Here is a 23,095-nt window from a genome sequence, read left to right as displayed (position 1 = left end):
TGTACAATGTGTTATTATTATTTATATATCGCCGTCATACTCCGCAGCGCTGTACAATGTGTGTTATTATTATTATTTATATATCGCCGTCATACTCCGCAGCGCTGTACAATGTGTTATTATTATTTATATATCGCCGTCATACTCCGCAGCACTGTACAATGTGTTATTATTATTATTTATATATCGCCGTCATACTCCGCAGCGCTGTACAATGTGTGTTATTATTATTTATATATCGCCGTCATACTCCGCAGCGCTGTACAATGTGTTATTATTATTATTTATATATCGCTGTCATACTCCGCAGCGCTGTACAATGTGTGTTATTATTATAAATGATTTATTTAGGTTCATGTTTTACAAACAAACAGAAAAAATTTGTTAAATTGTTAAAATATTGAGAGTTTCAGGAAAGAGTTAATTTTAGTGAATAATCCAGTGATATTCTGAGGTCGGTTTGTTCACTTTGTAATATTCTGCCAGGAAGCAGAGTCATCCGTGATGATGGCGTGCAGAGGAAACACGCACACGGGTACGAGCCGCAACACGCAGCGGCGCAGCCGTAAGCTCCTCCCCTTTTTGCAGCATGGAGCTGCAGGTGGATGTGAGTGATGGGAGATGTTTATCCGCACAGAAGGAAATACCTGAACTCTGACTACTTTCTGGCACCAAATCAACAGATATATCAGATATACCAGGAGCAGGACTGGAGCGAATTCTGCAGGTGTATTTGCAGTTATTATTGCTATATCTCCCAACCGTCCCTGTGTAGTTTGACCAGTCATACCACCTGAGGGAAACAATAGAATGACTCAGTCTTAATCAGCCAGCTGGACTCTCTGACTAATGAAAGTCTATGGAGAAACGGACTTCATTAGCATCGCCATAAAGCATCAGCTCAGTGTGGTGAAAGTTACCCATAATATCACATGACTGACAGCAATGACGGCTCCAGGTCTGCAGATAAAGGGGTTTATTGGGCCAAAATTAGATAAAAACCAGGTTTTTTTGGATGCAGCGAAGGCTGCTGCTGATTGGATCGCTGCTCTGATAGGGCTATTAGTAAACCTCAGTATCCCTGTTACAGAGGTAACCGGCTGGCATTGCATGCTGGGTAATGTAGTTCATCTGCTTCTCAGTGCTGACACCCAGTGATCGCTGCCGCGTACTGCATGCAATGTTTTATTTTTTTAGGTGACGTCATTGTGAGGTTTCCTGTGCGTCACCGCGTGTGGCCAATGTGTTCAGCCGGAGTATTGACGAGTTTGTGAAGCATCGCTGACACACGCCTGGGCGGGACGCTGGTCCTCCCCAGTAACACTCGCCGTCTCCCCAGTAACGCTCGCCCCCGCCCTGATACCTATTTCCTCCCCTGATACCCCTCTCTCCTCCCTGATGCCCCTCTCTCCTCCCTGACGCCCCTATTTCCTCCCCTGATACCCCTCTTTCCTCCCTGATGCCCCTATTTCCTCCCCTGATACCCTTCTCTCCTCCCTGACGCCCCTATTTCCTCCCCTAATACCCCTCTTTCCTCCCTGATGCCCCTATTTCCTCCCCTGATACCCCTCTCTCCTCCCTGTCGTCCCTCTTTGTTAGGAGCCCACTATATTTGTGTCCAGACTCTCAGGGAGTTTGAAATCTCTATAAAGAAATATTTTTCCTACAAGAACCGACATAAACGACAAAAATAATTCTCTTATTTCACAGAAAAACAGCAAAACTAAAAGAAAAACCACACAAAACCGCCGGGCAGACTGCGGGAATCACACCGTGCGCTATCTGCCCCCGACGGAGAGCCGGGAGAGGGGAATCACTACAAAAGAGCACCTCCTACTGGTCATAGTCTAACACTGCAGGCGTCCTGAGCTGTATACAATAATATAAACCCAGCGCTGTATACAGTAATATAACCCCCCAGCGCTGTATACAGTAATATAACCCCCAGCGCTGTATACAGTAATATACCCCCAGCGCTGTATACAGTAATATAACCCCCAGCACTGTATACAGTAATATAACCCCCAGCGCTGGATACAGTAATATAACCCCCCAGCGCTGTATACAGTAATATAACCCCCAGCGCTGTATACAGTAATATAACCCCCAGCGCTGTATACAGTAATATAACCCCCCAGCGCTGTATACGGTAATAACACCCAGCACTGTATACTGTAATAAGCCCCAGCACTATATACAGTAATAACCCCCAGCACTGTATACAGTAATATAACCCCCCAGCGCTGTATACAGTAATATATCCCCCAGCGCTGTATACAGTAATATAACCCCCAGCGCTGTATACAGTAATATAACCCCCAGCGCTGTATACAGTAATATAACCCCCCAGCGCTGTATACAGTAATATAACCCCCCAGCGCTGTATACAGTAATATAACCCCCAGCGCTGTATACAGTAATATAACCCCCCCAGTGCTGTATACAGTAATATAACCCCCAGCGCTGTATACAGTAATATAACCCCCCCAGCGCTGTATACAGTAATATCCACCCAGTGCTGTATACAGTAATATAACCCCCAGCGCTGTATACAGTAATATAACCCCCCAGCGCTGTATACAGTAATATAACCCCCAGCGCTGTATACAGTAATATAACCCCCCAGCGCTGTATACAGTAATATAACCCCCAGCGCTGTATACAGTAATATAACCCCCAGCGCTGTATACAGTAACATAACCCCCAGCGCTGTATACAGTAATATAACCCCCAGCGCTGTATACAGTAATATAACCCCCAGCGCTGTATACAGTGATATAACCCCCAGCGCTGTATACAGTAATATAACCCCCAGCGCTGTATACAGCAATATAACCCCCAGCGCTGTATACAGCAATATAACCCCCAGCGCTGTATACAGTAATATAACCCCAGCGCTGTATACAGTAATATAACCCCCAGCGCTGTATACAGCAATATAACCCCCAGCGCTGTATACAGTAATATAACCCCCAGCACTGTATACAGTAATATAACCCCCCAGCGCTGTATACAGTAATATAACCCCCCAGCGCTGTATACAGTAATATAACCCCCAGCGCTGTATACAGTAATATAACCCCCCAGCGCTGTATACAGTAATATAACCCCCAGCGCTGTATACAGTAATATAACCCCCCAGCGCTGTATACAGTAATATAACCCCCAGCCCTGTATACAGTAATATAACCCCCAGCGCTGTATACAGTAATATAACCCTCAGCGCTGTATACAGTAATATAACCCCCAGCGCTGTATACAGTAATATAACCCCCAGCGCTGTATACAGTAATATAACCCCCAGCGCTGTATACAGTAATATAACCCCCAGCACTGTATACAGTAATATAACCCCCAGCACTGTATACAGTAATATAACCCCCAGCTCTGTATACAGTAATATAACCCCCAGCGCTGTATACAGTAATATAACCCCCAGCGCTGTATACAGTAATATACCCCCCAGCGCTGTATACAGTAATATAACCCCCAGCGCTGTATACAGTAATATAACCCCCAGCGCTGTATACAGTAATATAACCCCCAGCGCTGTATACAGTAATATAAACCCCCAGTGCTGTATACAGTAATATAACCCCCAGTGCTGTATACAGTAATATAACCCCCCAGCGCTGTATACAGTAATATAACCCCCCAGCGCTGTATACAGTAATATAACCCCCAGCGCTGTATACAGTAATATAACCCCCAGCGCTGTATACAGTAATATAACCCCCAGCGCTGTATACAGTAATATAACCCCCAGCACTGTATACAGTACTATAACCCCCCAGCGCTGTATACAGTACTATAACCCCCCAGCGCTGTATACAGTAATATAACCCCCCAGCTCTGTATACAGTAATATAACCCCCAGCGCTGTATACAGTAATATAACCCCCAGCGCTGTATACAGTAATATACCCCCCAGCGCTGTATACAGTAATATAACCCCCAGCGCTGTATACAGTAATATAACCCCCAGCGCTGTATACAGTAATATAACCCCCAGCGCTGTATACAGTAATATAAACCCCCAGTGCTGTATACAGTAATATAACCCCCAGTGCTGTATACAGTAATATAACCCCCCAGCGCTGTATACAGTAATATAACCCCCCAGCGCTGTATACAGTAATATAACCCCCAGCGCTGTATACAGTAATATAACCCCCAGCGCTGTATACAGTAATATAACCCCCAGCGCTGTATACAGTAATATAACCCCCAGCACTGTATACAGTACTATAACCCCCCAGCGCTGTATACAGTAATATAACCCCCCAGCGCTGTATACAGTAATATAACCCCCAGCGTGTGTGATGATTATTAGCGTATGTGATTCTAAGCATGTGCATGATGATTATTAGCGTGTGTGATTATTAGCGTGTGCGTCATGATTATTAGCATGTGCGATGTGATTATAAGCATGTGCGTGATGATTATTAGCGTGTGTGATGTGATTATTAGCATGTGCGTGTATATTATTAGCGTGTGTGATGTGATTATTAGCGTGTGTGATGTGATTATTAGCATGTGCGTGATGATTATTAGCGTGTATGCAGACGTGTATGACGCAGGCAGGGTGAGCAGTGATAAGGAGGCAGACAGGAGATAGGGCTGTCGGGGGTAAGGACAGGGCAGGTGCACCGGGTTATATTTATCCCAGTTTAAGGTCAGGGAGGAGAGACGCCCTCCTTCTGCCTCATTCCTGAGCAAAGCGAAAGGTCAGGGGTAACAGGAGACCCGGAGCTGACCCCTGCCAAGGGTACACAGGGGACACGAAGGGACACGACACGGAGACAGGCGGCCAGTCACTGGGGTCTGCGTTATACCCCCTGCCGGCTATTTACCAACCTATATCCAACCACTTCCCCCACTCCGTCCCCTGTGCCAAAGGGGGTGCGATGTGGAACGGGGCACGCTAGGGCAGGAGGTCTCAGGGTGAAGGGGCAGATTCTCAGGATTTTTACCCCACTCTCAAGATGAATGGGCAGATTCTCAAGGTTTTACACCAGTCTGATTTAATGATATCCGATGATCCCGATTGGTTCTTTTCTCACTGCTACATCACAGCTGGAATCCCTGCTTGAACACAGGTGACTCCATTCAGACTATCTTTACCTCTGGACCAGTCACGGTTTCCATAATGATTTGTTAGACGCATTTGGCTGCAGCCATCAGCGTGTCGCTGCGGTGGGGTCTGTGTGACAGGGTATTAAAGGGTTAATATTTGGTGGCAGCCCCCCGGGTTGGCTCCTTGTGATGTGCAGTGAGGTCTGGGAGAGGAAACATTAAACTCCTGCTTACCCCCGGCTCAGTGGATTTACCGCGCGTGAAAGGGTGAGTTTCTATATATGTGCACATGCGTGCGTGATCGGTGTCTTCTTGCCCCAACCCCCCCAAGTCTGCCCCCCTCACTGTCACCGGCAGCAGTGCCCACCCACCAGAGCATATAAACCACCAGCCGGCATATCCTTCCCCACTCTGCCGGCCACAAGCCACGGAAACACAGGTGAGAGCCACACGTGATACCCACGGAGCATCGATACATACAACACGCTCAGGGTCAAGGAAGACAGGGACTCCATGCATGTGAGGAGAGGCTGGAGCTGCAGCTGTCTGTGCTGTGTATATGTGTCGTGGTGTAGTAGTGTGTGAGGGGGAGGTCGGCACTGTGTATATGTGTCGTGGTGTAGTAGTGTGTGAGGGGAGGTCGGTGCTGTGTATATGTGTTGTGGTGTAGTAGTGTGTGAGGGGAGGTCGGTGCTGTGTATATGTGTTGTGGTGTAGTAGTGTGTGAGGGGGAAGGTTGGTCCTGTGTATATGTGTTGTGGGTAGTAGTGTGTGAGGGGAGGTCGGTGCTGTGTATATGTGTTGTGGTGTAGTAGTGTGTGAGGGGGAGGTGCTGTGTATATGTGTCGTGGTGTAGTAGTGTGTGAGGGGGAGGTCGGTGCTGTGTATATGTGTTGTGGTGTAGTAGTGTGTGAGGGGGAGGTGCTGTGTATATGTGTTGTGGTGTAGTAGTGTGTGAGGGGGAGGTGCTGTGTATATGTGTCGTGGTGTAGTAGTGTGAGGGGGAGGTGCTGTGTATATGTGTTGTGGTGTAGTAGTGTGTGAGGGGGAGGTCGGCGCTGTGTATATGTGTGGTGGTGTAGTAGTGTGTGAGGGGAGGTTGGTGCTGTGTATATGTGTTGTGGTGTAGTAGTGTGTGAGGGGAGGTTGGTGCTGTGTATATGTGTTGTGGTGTAGTAGTGTGTGAGGGGAGGTCGGTGCTGTGTATATGTGTTGTGGTGTAGTAGTGTGTGAGGGGGAGGTGCTGTGTATATGTGTTGTGGTGTAGTAGTGTGTGAGGGGAGGTCGGTGCTGTGTATATGTGTTGTGGTGTAGTAGTGTGTGAGGGGAGGTGCTGTGTATATGTGTTGTGGTGTAGTAGTGTGTGAGGGGAGGTTGGTGCTGTGTATATGTGTTGTGGTGTAGTAGTGTGTGAGGGGAGGTGCTGTGTATATGTGTCGTGGTGTAGTAGTGTGTGAGGGGAGGTCGGTGCTGTGTATATGTGTTGTGGTGTAGTAGTGTGTGAGGGGAGGTGCTGTGTATATGTGTTGTGGTGTAGTAGTGTGTGAGGGGAGGTTGGCGCTGTGTATATGTGTTGTGGTGTAGTAGTGTGTGAGGGGAGGTCGGTGCTGTGGATATGTGTTGTGGTGTAGTAGTGTGTGAGGGGAGGTCGGTGCTGTGTATATGTGTTGTGGTGTAGTAGTGTGTGAGGGGGGAGGTCGGTGCTGTGTATATGTGTTGTGGTGTAATAGTGTGTGAGGGGGAGGTGCTGTGTATATGTGTTGTGGTGTAGTAGTGTGTGAGGGGAGGTCGGTGCTGTGTATATGTGTTGTGGTGTAGTAGTGTGTGAGGGTCGGCGCTGTGTATATGTGTTGTGGTGTAGTAGTGTGTGAGGGGGAGGTGCTGTGTATATGTGTTGTGGTGTAGTAGTGTGTGAGGGGAGGTCGGTGCTGTGTATATGTGTTGTGGTGTAGTAGTGTGTGAGGGTCGGCGCTGTGTATATGTGTTGTGGTGTAGTAGTGTGTGAGGGGGAGGTTGGTGCTGTGTATATGTGTTGTGGTGTAGTAGTGTGTGAGGGGAGGTCGGTGCTGTGTATATGTGTCGTGGTGTAGTAGTGTGTGAGGGGAGGTCGGTGCTGTGTATATGTGTCGTGGTGTAGTAGTGTGTGAGGGGAGGTCGGTGCTGTGTATATGTGTCGTGGTGTAGTAGTGTGTGAGGGGGAGGCGCTGTGTATATGTGTCGTGGTGTAGTAGTGTGTGAGGGGAGGTCGGTGCTGTGTATATGTGTTGTGGTGTACTAGTGTGTGAGGGTGAGGTCGGTGCTGTGTATATGTGTTGTGGTGTAGTAGTGTGTGAGGGGAGGTCGGTGCTGTGTATATGTGTTGTGGTGTAGTAGTGTGTGAGGGGGAGGTGCTGTGTATATGTGTTGTGGTGTAGTAGTGTGTGAGGGGAGGCGCTGTGTATATGTGTCGTGGTGTAGTAGTGTGTGAGGGGGAGGTCGGTGCTGTGTATATGTGTTGTGGTATAGTAGTGTGTGAGGGGAGGTCGGTGCTGTGTATATGTGTCGTGGTGTAGTAGTGTGTGAGGGGAGGTCAGTGCTGTGTATATGTGTTGTGGTGTAGTAGTGTGTGAGGGGGAGGTTGGTGCTGTGTATATGTGTTGTGGTGTAGTAGTGTGTGAGGGGGAGGTCGGTGCTGTGTATATGTGTTGTGGTGTAGTAGTGTGTGAGGGTCGGCGCTGTGTATATGTGTAGTAGTGTGTGAGGGGGAGGTCGGTGCTGTGTATATGTGTTGTGGTGTAGTAGTAGTGTGTGAGAGGGAGGTCGGCGCTGTGTATATGTGTTGTGGTGTAGTGGTGTGTGAGGGGGAGGTGGGCGCTGTGTATATGTGTTGTGGTGTAGTAGTGTGTGAGGGGGAGGTCGGCGCTGTGTATATGTGTTGTGGTGTAGTAGTGTGTGAGGGGAGGTCGGTGCTGTGTATACTTGTTGTGGTGTAGTAGTGTAGTAGTGTGTGAGGGGAGGTCGGTGCTGTGTATATGTGTTGTGGTGTAGTAGTGTGTGAGGGGAGGTCGGCGCTGTGTATATGTGTTTCGGTGTACTAGTGTGTGAGGGTGAGGTCGGTGCTGTGTATATGTGTTGTGGTGTAGTAGTGTGTGAGGGGGGAGGTCGGTGCTGTGTATATGTGTTGTGGTGTAGTAGTGTGTGAGGGGGAGGTGCTGTGTATATGTGTTGTGGTGTAGTAGTGTGTGAGGGGGAGGTCGGTGCTGTGTATATGTGTCGTGGTGTAGTAGTGTGTGAGGGGAGGTCGGTGCTGTGTATATGTGTTGTGGTGTAGTAGTGTGTGAGGGGGAGGTCGGCGCTGTGTATATGTGTTGTGGTGTAGTAGTGTGTGAGGGGAGGTCGGTGCTGTGTATATGTGTTGTGGTGTAGTAGTGTGTGAGGGGGAGGTGCTGTGTATATGTGTTGTGGTGTAGTAGTGTGTGAGGGGGAGGTCGGCGCTGTGTATATGTGTTGTGGTGTAGTAGTGTGTGAGGGGGAGGTCGGCGCTGAGTATATGTGTTGTGGTATAGTAGTGTGTGAGGGGAGGTCGGTGCTGTGTATATGTGTCGTGGTGTAGTAGTGTGTGAGGGGGAGGTCGGTGCTGTGTATATGTGTTGTGGTGTAGTAGTGTGTGAGGGGGAGGTGCTGTGTATATGTGTTGTGGTGTAGTAGTGTGTGAGGGGGAGGTCGGCGCTGTGTATATGTGTTGTGGTATAGTAGTGTGTGAGGGGAGGTCGGTGCTGTGTATATGTGTTGTGGTGTAGTAGTGTGTGAGGGGAGGTCAGTGCTGTGTATATGTGTTGTGGTGTAGTAGTGTGTGAGGGGGAGGTCGGTGTTGTGTATATGTGTCGTGGTGAAGTAGTGTGTGAGGGGAGGTTGGTGCTGTGTATATGTGTTGTGGTGTAGTAGTGTGTAAGGTGAGGTCGGTGCTGTGTATATGTGTTGTGGTGTAGTAGTGTGTGAGGGGGAGGTGCTGTGTATATGTGTTGTGGTGTAGTAGTGTGTGAGGGGGAGGTCGGTGCTGTGTATATGTGTTGTGGTGTAGTAGTGTGTAAGGTGAGGTCGGTGCTGTGTATATGTGTTGTGGTGTAGTAGTGTGTGAGGGGGATGTGCTGTGTATATGTGTTGTGGTGTAGTAGTGTGTGAGGGGGAGGTGCTGTGTATATGTGTTGTGGTGTAGTAGTGTGTGAGGGGGAGGTCGGTGCTGTGTATATGTGTTGTGGTGTAGTAGTGTGTGAGGGGGAGGCGCTGTGTATATGTGTCGTGGTGTAGTAGTGTGTGAGGGGAGGTCGGTGCTGTGTATATGTGTTGTGGTGTAGTAGTGTGTGAGGGGGAGGTGCTGTGTATATGTGTCGTGGTGTAGTAGTGTGTGAGGGGGAGGTCGGTGTTGTGTATATGTGTCGTGGTGAAGTAGTGTGTGAGGGGGAGGTGCTGTGTATATGTGTTGTGGTGTAGTAGTGTGTGAGGGGAGGTCGGTGCTGTGTATATGTGTTGTGGTGTAGTAGTGTGTGAGGGGAGGTCGGTGCTGTGTATATGTGTTGTGGTGTAGTAGTGTGTGAGGGGGAGGTTGGCACTGCCTGGTTGACCTTTGCCTGTTACTATAAGTATTCTGCCCTTTTCCGCGGGGTTATATTTAGACTCCCCTGGAGATAATTTGGGATTGGACAGAATTTATCAGGTAGACGCGACGGCCGTCGATCAGCTCAGCCAAACGCATCGTTCATATTCTCCTCTGATTTAATGATATCCGAGGATCCCAATTGGTGGTATAGTATAGGTGCCGGTTACACTAGGTATAGTATAGGTGCCGGTTACACCAGGTATAGTATAGGTGCCGGTTACACCAGGTATAGTATAGGTGCCGGTTATACCAGGTATAGTATAGGTGCCGGTTACACCAGGTATAGTATATGTGCCGGTTACACCAGGTATAGTATAGGTGCCGGTTATACCAGGTATAGTATAGGTGCCGGTTACACTAGGTATAGTATAGGTGCCGGTTATACCAGGTATAGTATAGGTGCCGGTTACACTAGGTATAGTATAGGTGCCGGTTACACTAGGTATAGTATAGGTGCCGGTTACACCAGGTATAGTATAGGTGCCGGTTACACTAGCTATAGTATAGGTGCCGGTTACACTAGGTATAGTATAGGTGCCGGTTACACCAGGTATAGTATAGGAGCCGGTTACACCAGGTATAGTATAGGTGCCGGTTATACCAGGTATAGTATAGGTGCCGGTTACACTAGGTATAGTATAGGTGCCGGTTATACCAGGTATAGTATAGGTGCCGGTTATACCAGGTATAGTATAGGTGCCGGTTACACTAGGTATAGTATAGGTGCCGGTTACACTAGGTATAGTATAGGTGCCGGTTACACCAGGTATAGTATAGGTGCCGGTTACACTAGGTATAGTATAGGTGCCGGTTATACCAGGTATAGTATAGGTGCCGGTTACACTAGGTATAGTATAGGTGCCGGTTACACCAGGTATAGTATAGGTGCCGGTTACACCAGGTATAGTATAGGTGCCGGTTACACCAGGTATAGTATAGGTGCCGGTTATGCCAGGTATAGTATAGGTGCCGGTTACACCAGGTATAGTATAGGTGCCGGTTATACCAGGTATAGTATAGGTGCCGGTTATAGGTGCCGGTTACACTAGGTATAGTATAGGTGCCGGTTACACTAGGTATAGTATAGGTGCCGGTTACACCAGGTATAGTATAGGTGCCGGTTACACTAGGTATAGTATAGGTGCCGGTTATACCAGGTATAGTATAGGTGCCGGTTACACTAGGTATAGTATAGGTGCCGGTTACACTAGGTATAGTATAGGTGCCGGTTATACCAGGTATAGTATAGGTGCCGGTTACACCAGGTATAGTATAGGTGCCGGTTACACCAGGTATAGTATAGGTGCCGGTTATACCAGGTATAGTATAGGTGCCGGTTACACTAGGTATAGTATAGGTGCCGGTTATACCAGGTATAGTATAGGTGCCGGTTATACCAGGTATAGTATAGGTGCCGGTTACACTGGGTATAGTATAGGTGCCGGTTACACTAGGTATAGTATAGGTGCCGGTTACACCAGGTATAGTATAGGTGCCGGTTATAGGTGCCGGTTACACTAGGTATAGTATAGGTGCCGGTTACACTAGGTATGGTATAGGTGCCGGTTACACGAGGTATAGTATAGGTGCCGGTTATACCAGGTATAGTATAGGTGCCGGTTACACCAGGTATAGTATAGGTGCCGGTTACACCAGGTATAGTATAGGTGCCGGTTACACTAGGTATAGTATAGATGCCGGTTACAACAGGTATAGTATAGGTGCCGGTTACACTAGGTATAGTATAGGTGATAGTTACACTAGGTATAGTATAGGTGCCGGTTACACTAGGTATTGTAGAGATGCTGGTTACACTAGGTATAGTATAGGTGCCGGTTACACCAGGTATAGTATAGGTGCCGGTTACACTAGGTATAGTATAGGTGATAGTTACACTAGGTATAGTATAGGTGCTAGTTACACTAGGTATAGTATAGGTGCCAATTATACTAGGTATAGTATAGGTGCCGGTTACACTATGTATTGTATAGGTGCTGGTTATACTAGGTATTGTATAGGTGCCGGTTACACTAGGTATAATAGAGATGATAGTTACACTAGGTATAGTATAGGTGCTGGTTACACTAAGTATAGTATAGGTGCTGGTTACACTAGGTATAGTATAGGTGTCGGTTACACCAGGTATAGTATAGGTGCCGGTTATACTAGGTATAGTAGAGATGATAGTTACACTAGGTATAGTATAGGTGCGGGTTACACTAGGTATAGTATAGGTGCCGGTTACACTAGGTATAGCATAGGTGCCGGTTACACTAGGTATTGTAGAGGTGCCGGTTACACTAGGTATAGTAAAGGTGCCGGTTACACTAGGTATAGTAGAGATGATAGTTACACTAGGTATAGTATAGGTGCCGGTTACACTAGGTATAGTATAGGTGCCGGTTACACTAGGTATAGTATAGGTGCCGGTTACACCAGGTATAGTATAGGTGCCGGTTACACCAGGTATAGTATAGGTGCCGGTTACACCAGGTATAGTATAGGTGCCGGTTATACTAGGTATAGTAGAGATGATAGTTACACTAGGTATAGTATAGGTGCCGGTTACACTAGGTATAGCATAGGTGTCGGTTACACTAGGTATTGTATAGGTGCCGGTTACACTAGGTATTGTATAGGTGCCGGTTACACTAGGTATAGTATAGGTGCCGGTTACACTAGGTATAGTATAGGTGCCGGTTACACTAGGTATAGTATAGGTGCTGGTTACACTAGGTATAGTATAGGTGCCGGTTACACTAGGTATTGTATAGGTGCCGGTTACACTAGGTATTGTATAGGTGCCGGTTACACCAGGTATAGTATAGGTGCCGATTACACCAGGTATAGTATAGGTGCCGGTTACACTAGGTATAGTATAGGTGCCGGTTACACCAGGTATAGTATAGGTGCCGGTTACACTAGGTATAGTATAGGTGCCGGTTACACTAGGTATAGTATGGGTGCCGGTTACACTAGGTATAGTATAGGTGCCGGTTACACTAGGTATAGTGTAGGTGCCGGTTACACTAGGTATAGTATAGGTGCCGGTTACACTAGGTATAGTATAGGTGCCGGTTACACTAGGTATAGTATGGGTGCTAGTACCCTGGGTATAGGGTTACCATATTTGTAGGCCTACTTCCTTCGTGTCAGTACAGGTACTCAGCATCACTGATTAGCGTTCCCTGTCTTTCAGGCACCATGTCCATCCAGAAGATACATGCCAGGGAGATCCTGGACTCCAGGGGTAACCCAACAGTTGAGGTTGACCTGTATACAGCCAAGGGTGAGTTCATGCTCCTCAGGGATAATGGAGGCCAAGTATGTGGAGCCTAGAAGTGACAACATTTGTCCTAATTCCAGGTCTCTTCCGGGCGGCTGTGCCCAGCGGAGCCTCCACTGGAATATATGAGGCTCTGGAGCTGAGGGATGGAGACAAGTCCCGATATTTGGGCAAAGGTGTCCTGAAGGCCGTGGAGCACATCAACAAGACGATTGTACCAGCTCTGCTAGAGAAGGTAACCATTTAATGGATGGACGGATGGGTTAAAGACTGGATTGGTGGATGGGTTGCTGGGTTCCTGAGGATGGGAATGGAGGGAGAGAACTGATGAGGATTGAGTTAGTAGAGAAGATAAGGAATTCAGTTAACTGGTTATCAGGCGTAAGGAGTGATGGACAACATCGTTGCCCAAGAAAAGGAGGGTACAGATGCTACTTGACAGATGCTGATGGATGGATGGACTGATGGATGAGCAGGCTGATAGATGGACTGATGGATAGGTTGCTAGTTGGCTGATGCTTAGATGGACGAATAGCCAAAAGTCTTGGGACCTGGTGAGATGAATGAGGCACAAAGATGTGAGACGTTCCTTGGTGGGCCTCCAAGAAATTGTCTGATCTCTCCCCAGAAACTCAGTGTCGTGGATCAAGAGAAGATCGACAAACTGATGCTGGAACTCGACGGGACTGAGAATAAGTGTAAGTACGGAAGGAGCAGGCGGTATCTGAGGATAAGGTGGGGGGGTAGAGGAATAGGTGGTGTAGTGAGGAGACTGGATGGTGGGTTCCTGAGGATGTTGGTTGCACCACGTTGGGTTCGCAGATCAGCTTTCATATAATTTGCTCTCACAGCTAAGTTTGGTGCCAATGCCATCCTGGGAGTGTCACTGGCCGTGTGCAAGGCCGGCGCAGCAGAGAAAGGAGTCCCCCTGTACCGACACATCGCAGATCTGGCTGGAAACCCAGAAATCATCCTTCCTGTGCCTGTGAGAACCTTTAATTCAGGTTACTGTGTCCTATCCCACCAATGCCCATCCTGTCTCCATTTCACTCTTCCATCACCTCCCTCTGTCTGTGTCTTTTGTGCCTCACGAAACCCAATTCCATTGAATGTGTTTTGGCCACCATGGACGTCCCCACTGTAAATCCATGATTGTCTCTGGACAGGCCTTTAACGTCATCAATGGGGGCTCCCACGCAGGGAACAAGTTGGCCATGCAGGAGTTCATGATTCTGCCAGTAGGAGCCTCCACCTTCCGTGAGGCCATGCGCATCGGAGCCGAAGTCTACCACAACCTGAAGGGCGTCATAAAGGCCAAGTATGGAAAGGATGCCACCAACGTAGGAGATGAAGGTGGATTTGCTCCCAACATCCTGGAGAACAATGAAGGTGAGGAAGGGGATCAGTACACATGAATGAGTAGAGCTTTGAGCAGATGTTTCTACTGTGATAGACACCAGTCGACTACATGGCCAACCATTGTCAGGAACACAGTCTAGGGGGACCAGGAACCTAATTTAGAACGTCTATATCCCTTTCTCCAACAGCCCTGGAGCTCCTGAAGGCGGCAATTGAAAAGGCTGGATACCCCGACAAGATTGTCATCGGAATGGATGTGGCAGCTTCTGAATTCTACCGGAAAGGACAATACGATCTGGACTTCAAATCCCCCGATGACCCAAGCCGCTACATCTCCGGGGAAAAGTTGGGAGACCTGTACAAAAGCTTTATTAAATCATATCCAGGTGAGAATCTCTCCTTGCGGGGGTAACACCAGCAGGCCGAGTGCCGACATCATGACTTTACTTCCTCCATGACAGTCGTCTCCATCGAGGACCCTTTCGATCAGGACGACTGGGAAAACTGGAAGAAATTCTTGGCTTCTGTCGACATCCAGGTGGTTGGAGATGATTTGACCGTCACCAACCCCAAGAGGATCCAGAAGGCAGTGGAGGAGAAGGCCTGTAACTGTCTGCTCCTGAAGGTCAACCAGATCGGCTCAGTCACCGAGTCAATCCAAGCGTGAGTTCGTTGTTCAGAATCCAGACTAAGGGCAGAATTGTACGGTGGGCTTATTGCAGAGGATTCTTGTGTCTTATTGCCCCATTAAAATGGTAGCTGTGGTCCTAACATTCCCACTTGATTTTGCCTGCTATATTGGACATCTGGTACCGGCAGGTATGGGGGGACTGGTCTCTAACGCTCTCTGTCCTGATATGGGGTGGGTGGTGAGAGGTGGCTTATATCAGAGCTGTATATATAGTGACACGGAGTATCTCCGCAGGTGTAAGCTGGCCCAGTCCAATGGCTGGGGTGTAATGGTGAGTCACCGCTCCGGAGAGACTGAAGACGCCTTCATCGCCGACCTGGTGGTGGGACTGTGCACTGGACAGGTGAGGGTGTGGAGGGGTGGGAGCGGCGCTAGGGCAGAAGATGGAGGGAGTCGCAGGGAGAGGGAGTGAGATGAATGAGAGGGTTAAGGGGCAGTTTCTGGGGCAGGGCATGGACTCAGCAGCCAAGTACCGGGCAAGATGGTGACCTTACCCCATTTCCTCTCAACAGATTAAGACAGGGGCCCCGTGCCGATCAGAGAGACTCTCCAAATATAACCAGCTGATGAGGTGAGAGACGCGCCAAGCACCGTGTTATATAACGCGGCATATGCCCACCACTGCCATATAACGCGGCATATACCCACTACTGTGTTATATAACGCGGCATATAAACACCACTGTGTTATATAACGTGGCATATGCCCACCACTGCCATATAGCACGGCATATTCACACCACTGCGTTATATAATGTGGCATATGCCCACCACTGCGTTATATAGCATCATATCTCACGCCATTCTTGTCCCGCAGGATCGAGGAGGAGCTCGGCGATAAGGCTAAATTTGCCGGCCGTAACTTCAGAAACCCCCGGGCTAAGTAAAGCAGCCGTCGCCCAGAATCCTTTGCAACACTCACGCCAACGAGACTCCCTGCAGAGCTCAAAACACCAAGACCACCCCCAGCACGCCGAGCCTTTCTAAAGTGCCACGCAAGCCACGTGTCCCTTTAATTCGCACACGCATGTGTCTCGGGCTCGCCAAATCCTTCCTGCGTATCGAGAAAAAAAATCACGGACACGTTTTTGGAATAAATCTCTAAACTGAGCACCTTTCGGAATTTGGGGGTTTAGTGTTTATTACCGTATACCCTGCGTAGAACACGTACATGCATGGTTACATACATGTGTCCTGACACACGCTACGAGCACAGAATTCCAAATAAATTAAAAAGAATTCCGAGCGGAACCGGATACGGCTTGTAAAGAATGTTTAAAATACCTCGTTCCTGAATTAATGAAATAAAATCATTTTATATATTGGGGGAGGGGGGGTGAGAGAATGTGAGTCAGAGTATGTGAAGGCGTGTGTGCTAGCATGCAATTGTATGTGTAAATGTGTGTTAGTATGAGTGTGCATGTTTGTTACAGTGAGTATAAGTATGCGCGTGTGTTAGTATGAGTGAGTATGTGTGCGTTATTTACTGGGAGGATGTGAAAGGGCTGATGAGGCTTTACTTGCCCCCAGGACCAGAAGGTGCAGCTCTCCCCTGTGACCCCTGTAGCGGGGTAGTTGATGATGCCATCCGGGAAGTTTCTCTCTAAAGGTGTAAGTCGCGGCGTGGCCCTCGGGGAAGCTGTGGATGCGGGCTGTGCCGTGGCACACAACGGGTTAATGTATGGATGAAAAGAAGAGAGAAGAGTTCGATTAAAAGTTTGAGCGCAGCACTGCAGGGGCCGGCCCGGGACGCACGGTTATAAAAGGTAAATAAATCAGAAGAAGACGCGGGCCTCCCGGCCCAGACAGTTCAACATCAACAACGTAAAGTTACGCATTTGGAGAAGAAAACCCCAAACCTGCCGATTATAACGTGAATGGCTGCTTACGGGAAGCAACTCTCATCATGACTCCCCCCCCCGACCAAGGCCCGTTCCGCCAGCTCCGATCTTCATCTTCCCCTTCAGTATTTCTCTCCGTTATTGTATTTGGGAGCCGCCCTCTTGCTGCCCCATCACAGGGTATAAATCGCTGCCTCATGCGCTGTCTGCTAAAACAATCGGGGGAGAGAACAGGAAGTGGCTTCCAACTTCCTGCTCGGGCTGCCAGAGGAAGAACAGGAAGCGGCTTACAACTTCCTGCTCGGTCCGACTGAGGGAGAGAACAGGAAGCCGCTTCCTGCTCCGGCTACTGGGAGGGAGAGAACAGGAAGCAGCTTCCAACTTCCTGCTTGGTCTGACAGAAAGATTCTGATACGCTCGCTGAGATGAGGGATGATGGGAAACGGAGGAATATTTGCATTGACATACCGACACTACCCAAAATCCTAGTTGGATGCTGATTGGTCCAGGCAGCCTTTGCCTGCGCATGTACAGTTACCCAACGTGTTCCCCCGCCCCTCGTGAGCGTGTAAAAAGCACAGCGGTTTCCATGGATACGATCACTTTAATGGAAGGAGGTAGCTTAAAACACGGGAGGTTAAAAGAATCCGGCAGACGGGATCTATGTACAGAAATAAAAGCCGGAACCCGGAGGGTTAACAGAGCCGCGGGGTTACTCCGGAGCGGACCTCGCGGCTTCACGCGGACGGAGAGTCCGTTCCACAGAGGAATCTCTAAAAACGCATCGGACAACAAAAAATAAAAATGGAATTCTAAGCGGAGGCCGGACAGGCAGCGGCGGAAGGGCATCCGCTCTGGGCTTTAGGACTCTTTATACCAAAAAAAAAAAAAAAAAAAAAAAAAAAAAAAAAAAGCCACTAAACCGGAGGCCGTAAAGTCAGTGCGAGAAGAACGTTCTCCCCGGATGGCGGCAGGCGACGTCCGTCACTCCCCACCCCGCTACGATCACGCGGGCAGCCGGCAAATCCGTAATAATTTAAAAGCTTAAGATAAAAAAAATGTCCGTCGCGGTGAGACGCGGGCTGCGTCCTCCAATCACCACAAGCCGGTCAGCTGGGGAGAGCCGGGTCCGGGATTTAGGATCTCGCGCCAGCCGGGTCGCCGTCTTCTGCTTTCAGTCGCTTTTTGGCACGGATCTCATTCATCGCCTCCTCGATGGAACGAGTGTCACGTTTATTGGCCACGGGAACTGTATGCAGGGGAGGAAAAATTACAAATTAGAACGATGGAGATTCCTATTCCTTATACTGCCTGTAGGAAACAACAGAACGTCTCAGTCTTAATCACCCTGCAGGACTCCCTCACTAATGAAAGTCTATGGGGGACGGACTTCATTAGCATCGCCATAAAACATCAGCTCAGTGCAGTGTTTGAGCCGGGAAAGTCACCCAAAGATCACATGACTGAGCACGATGGCGGCTGCAGGTAATGGGAGGTTTTTGAGGGCCGCGTGGGCACTCACCGCAGCCGTACGCCTTGTTGGCCTGCAGCGTGTGCGCGGCGTCCTTGGCGGCGACTTTCCCGATCAGGTGGCTGTATTTATCTTTGTAGTCCGTTGCCGGGTTGACGGTCGACGGACCCCTTAAGGCATCTTCTTCCGCCTCTTTCTGGGCCAATTCCTGCCGGGAGTCCGAAGACAGGGAGTCAACGCAATAACCTAATACACCTACCCACGGGGGCCACAGGCGGACGGCGGGTCAATCATTCGAACCCGCGCCGCGACCTCAGCAAATACCTTCAGCTTTCTCTTCTCCTCGGCTTTGGCCGGGTCCCACTCCTCGCCCCTGCGGTACGCCTCCAGCTCCTCATCCGACGGGGCAAACTCCTGACAAATCAGAGACGGGACTCCATAAGGAAGTTTTACTTTAAATGAGAGGTGGGGAGACAAATGGAGCAGCCTCCCAGCAGAGGTGGTAGAGGCTGACCCAGGGAGGGAATGTAAACATGAGGGTCTCACCTTTTTGAAGATCATGACGTATCGGCTTTCCTCATCCTCGCCAAACGAGAAGGACGTCAACCCGGCCACCTCCACCACGTCGTGGCTGCAAGAGGACAGGGAGACGCATCAGAGGGGACTCAGTGAACGGGCGGGGGGAGGGGCTGGGTAGTGGTGGGGGAGGGGTTAGGGGGTTGATGGGGGGGTTCTCTTACAGAATGCTGCGCTCGATCTTTCCCATTGGCTGGAATTTTCTCTTAGTCTGGGTGGTGTCCTGGATAAAGTCAGAGATTTCCTTCTCCATCTGAAGGGGAAAAAAGACAGGACAGTTGGTAACTATGAGTTAGGAAACGGGAACAGGGTGGTGCCAGTTATTTTTGGGTGAAAGTTTCCATTAAAGAGGATTTATTTTATCATTTGGATCTGATTAATGATTAATCTGTTTTTTTTTTCAGTTGCAGTTTTTGCCCCATAATATAATATTTTCAGGGAGCTGCATATCAGCCGTTTGTATGATTCTCACCCCCCCACCCCACACTTAACCCTCCTGCCCCGGTCTGCAGATAAATGGCGTCGCCCGTCTGTCGGAGGCTCTCACCCGCTTCCTGAACTCCAGCTTCTGTCTCTTCTCCTGCTCCTGCATCTTCTTCAGCCGGGCCGCTTGCTCTGTGGGATCACCAGCGTTAGCATTACTCACCATGGGGCAATTATACTAAAGAAAAAAACAGTAACTGCCCCTGGGGGCGGGGCAAGGTGGTGGAATCCATTCCTACGATGGGAGGGCAAACCGCACACCAATTCCTTCCTGACACCATTTATCCATTTGAATCCGCCCACTCACCCCGAGACCGGGGTACAGGACCCAGAGACTCCACCCATTCACCACAAGACTCCGCCCATTCACCCAGAGACCAGGGTAAAAGACCCTAAGACTCTGCCCCGAGACTGGAGTAAAGGACCCCAAGACTCCGCCCATTCACCCTAAGACAAGGGTAAAAGACCCCGAGACTCCGCCCATTCACCCCGCGACCAGGGTAAAAGAGCCCGAGACCCCACCCATTCACCCCGAGACCGGGTAAAAGACCACGAGATGTCTCTAGCACGACTATGCTGGGTGCCAGAAACAGGGGTAACGTACATCAGGAAATGCCCCAGTTACCCCCACATACACCGAAGCCTCTCCCTCTCGGGTATCTGAAGAAAATAACCCCTGGTACCTGAAACACAGAATAAACGCTTGACAGCAACAGCCAATCAGTGCCTGGATTTGTATCACATGACAATTATATGTTCCCTGTATAATTATTAACAAGGCGTTCTTTGCGGGCAGTGTGAGGGCACAAGACAGGCTATACATTTTTTTGGGGGGTTATAAATTTACTTTAATGCCCCACATGTCTGTTCCTTTAACACACAAATGAAAACAGCAGGAGAATCAACCAATCACTGGTGGGATAACGAACGATACGGCTGAGATAAACCCTCCAATAGGAGGAAAGGACAATGTTTCTGAGCCTATCGCGTTCTTTCTAAGTAACACTACGAACAAAGAGAGCAGCCGATCCCGGCCAATCACAGAGCTGCAGGAATTCGCAGCCAGCAAGAGCCCCAGGTTCGGCAGGCGCTTTACAAACAGTTAGCCAATCAAAAACAGCGCTTCCACAAACCCAAGTGCTGACTGGAAAAATGATAAATGAGTGGCGGGAATACTATCCAATCAGAACGCTAGGTACGAGCAGGTTACCACATTTCCGAAGATAAACAGCGATGGCGCCGGAGCCTGCCGAGCGTCCGCCGCTCACCTCCTGCCGCTTTTCCGCCATCCCCACAGCGGGCCCCGCGCCCCACTCACCTCTAGCTTTGCGCCGGGACTCCTGGTCACCGACCTGAGGCGGCCGCTCCATGGAGCTGAGGATAGAACCGAGTAGGTCCGCCATCTTGGACTGAGACAGTGGGAGCGCGCCCAGCGCGTGAACAGGACTGTGCTTAAAGCGGCGACCGCGGTGGGGCCCACCTCTCTTAAACCCGTAGTGCCCGGCGCAGTCTCTATGGAAACCAGTGGCATACTCCAGCTATTTGCCCACACCTGATTTATCTATACATTATACAGGGGGCCGGTCGCTGATTTATCTGTACAGTATACAGGGGCCGGTCACTGATTTATCTATACATTACACAGGGGCCGGTCACTGATTTATCTATACATTATACAAGGGGCCGGTCTCTGATTTATCTATACATTATACAGGGGGCCGGTCACTGATTTATCTATACATTATGCAGGGGCCGGTCACTGATTTATCTATACATTATACAGGGGCCGGTCACTGATTTATCTATACATTATACAGGGGCCGGTCACTGATTTATCTATACATTATACAGGGGGCCGGCTCACTGATTTATCTATACATTATAGAGGGGGACCGACTCGCTGATTTATCTATACATTATACAGGGGGCCAGTCACTGATTTATCTATACATTATACAGGGGGCCGGCTCACTGATTTATCTATACATTATACAGGGGCCGGTCACTGATTTATCTATACATTATACAGGGGGCTGGGTCTCGCTGATTTATCTATACAGTATACAGGGGCCGGTCACTGATTTATCTATACATTATACAGGGGCAGGTCACTGATTTATCTATACATTATACAGGGCCCGGTCACTGATTTATCTATACATTATACAGGGGCCGGTCACTGATTTATCTATACATTATACAGGGGGCCGGTCACTGATTTATCTATACATTATACAGGGGCCGGTCACTGATTTATCTATACATTATACAGGGGGCCGTTCACTGATTTATCTATACATTACACAGGGGCCGGTCACTGATTTATCTATACATTATACAAGGGGCCGGTCTCTGATTTATCTATACATTATACAGGGGGCCGGTCACTGATTTATCTATACATTATACAGGGGGCCGGTCACTGATTTATCTATACATTATACAGGGGGCCGGTCACTGATTTATCTATACATTATACAGGGGCCGGTCACTGATTTATCTATACATTATACAGGGGGCCGGTCACTGATTTATCTATACATTATACAAGGGGCCGGTCTCTGATTTATCTATACATTATACAGGGGGCCGGTCACTGATTTATCTATACATTATGCAGGGGCCGGTCACTGATTTATCTATACATTATACAGGGGCCGGTCACTGATTTATCTGTACAGTATACAGGGGCCGGTCACTGATTTATCTGTACATTACACAGGGGCCGGTCACTGATTTATCTATACATTATACAGGGGGCCGGCTCACTGATTTATCTATACATTATACAGGGGGACCGACTCGCTGATTTATCTATACATTATACAGGGGCCGGCTCACTGATTTATCTATACATTATACAGGGGCCGGTCACTGATTTATCTATACATTATACAGGGGCCGGTCACTGATTTATCTATACATTATACAGGGGGCTGGGTCTCGCTGATTTATCTATACATTATACAGGGGCCTGTCACTGATTTATCTATACATTATACAGGGGCCGGTCACTGATTTATCTATACATTACACAGGGGCCGGTCACTGATTTATCCATACATTATACAGGGGGCCGGTCACTGATTTATCTATACATTATACAGGGGGCTGGGTCTCGCTGATTTATCTATACATTATACAGGGGGCCGGTCACTGATTTATCTATACATTATACAGGGGGCCGGTCACTGATTTATCTATACATTATACAGGGGCCGGTCACTGATTTATCTATACATTATACAGGGGGCCGGTCACTGATTTATCTATACATTATACAGGGGCCGGTCACTGATTTATCTATACATTATACAGGGGGCCGGCTCACTGATTTATCTATACATTATACAGGGGGCCGGTCACTGATTTATCTATACATTATACAGGGGCCGGTCACTGATTTATCTATACATTATACAGGGGCCGGTCACTGATTTATCTATACATTATACAGGGGGCCGGTCACTGATTTATCTATACATTATACAGGGGCCGGTCACTGATTTATCTATACATTATACAGGGGGCCGGCTGGCTGATTTATCTATACATTATACAGGGGCCGGTCACTGATTTATCTATACATTATACAGGGGGCCGGGTCACTGATTTATCTATACATTATACAGGGGGTGGTCACTGATTTATCTATACATTATACAGGGGCCGGTCAC

General features: G+C 48.6%; 2 protein-coding genes across 2 annotated transcripts; one reads left to right on the top strand and one right to left on the bottom strand.

Annotated features, from left to right (window-relative positions):
* The first annotated feature begins 5,451 nt into the window (after positions 1-5,451).
* On the top strand, positions 5,452-16,158 carry ENO3 (enolase 3). The gene is made up of 11 exons (XM_053463233.1): positions 5,452-5,515; positions 12,912-13,001; positions 13,079-13,233; positions 13,627-13,696; positions 13,850-13,983; positions 14,165-14,387; positions 14,546-14,743; positions 14,819-15,020; positions 15,283-15,391; positions 15,561-15,619; positions 15,865-16,158. Exons 2-11 carry the CDS (start codon positions 12,917-12,919, stop codon positions 15,932-15,934), a joined length of 1,305 nt encoding a protein of 434 aa, XP_053319208.1. The 5' UTR covers positions 5,452-5,515; positions 12,912-12,916; the 3' UTR covers positions 15,935-16,158.
* A 1,768-nt stretch (positions 16,159-17,926) lies between these two features.
* On the bottom strand, positions 17,927-20,874 carry SPAG7 (sperm associated antigen 7). Its single transcript, XM_053464115.1, has 7 exons — positions 20,737-20,874; positions 19,483-19,550; positions 19,100-19,188; positions 18,906-18,990; positions 18,684-18,773; positions 18,411-18,567; positions 17,927-18,137 (listed from the first exon to the last, which is right to left on the bottom strand). The coding sequence occupies exons 1-7, from the start codon at positions 20,819-20,821 to the stop codon at positions 18,025-18,027; spliced, it is 687 nt and encodes a 228-aa protein (XP_053320090.1). The 5' UTR covers positions 20,822-20,874; the 3' UTR covers positions 17,927-18,024.
* Between the last annotated feature and the right edge of the window lie 2,221 nt (positions 20,875-23,095).

Source organism: Spea bombifrons, chromosome 4, assembly GCF_027358695.1.
Source record: "Spea bombifrons isolate aSpeBom1 chromosome 4, aSpeBom1.2.pri, whole genome shotgun sequence".
Classification (NCBI taxonomy): Eukaryota; Metazoa; Chordata; class Amphibia; order Anura; family Pelobatidae; genus Spea; species Spea bombifrons.
Note: the sequence above shows the minus strand (reverse complement) of the source record. Positions and strands in the feature narration are given on the sequence as shown.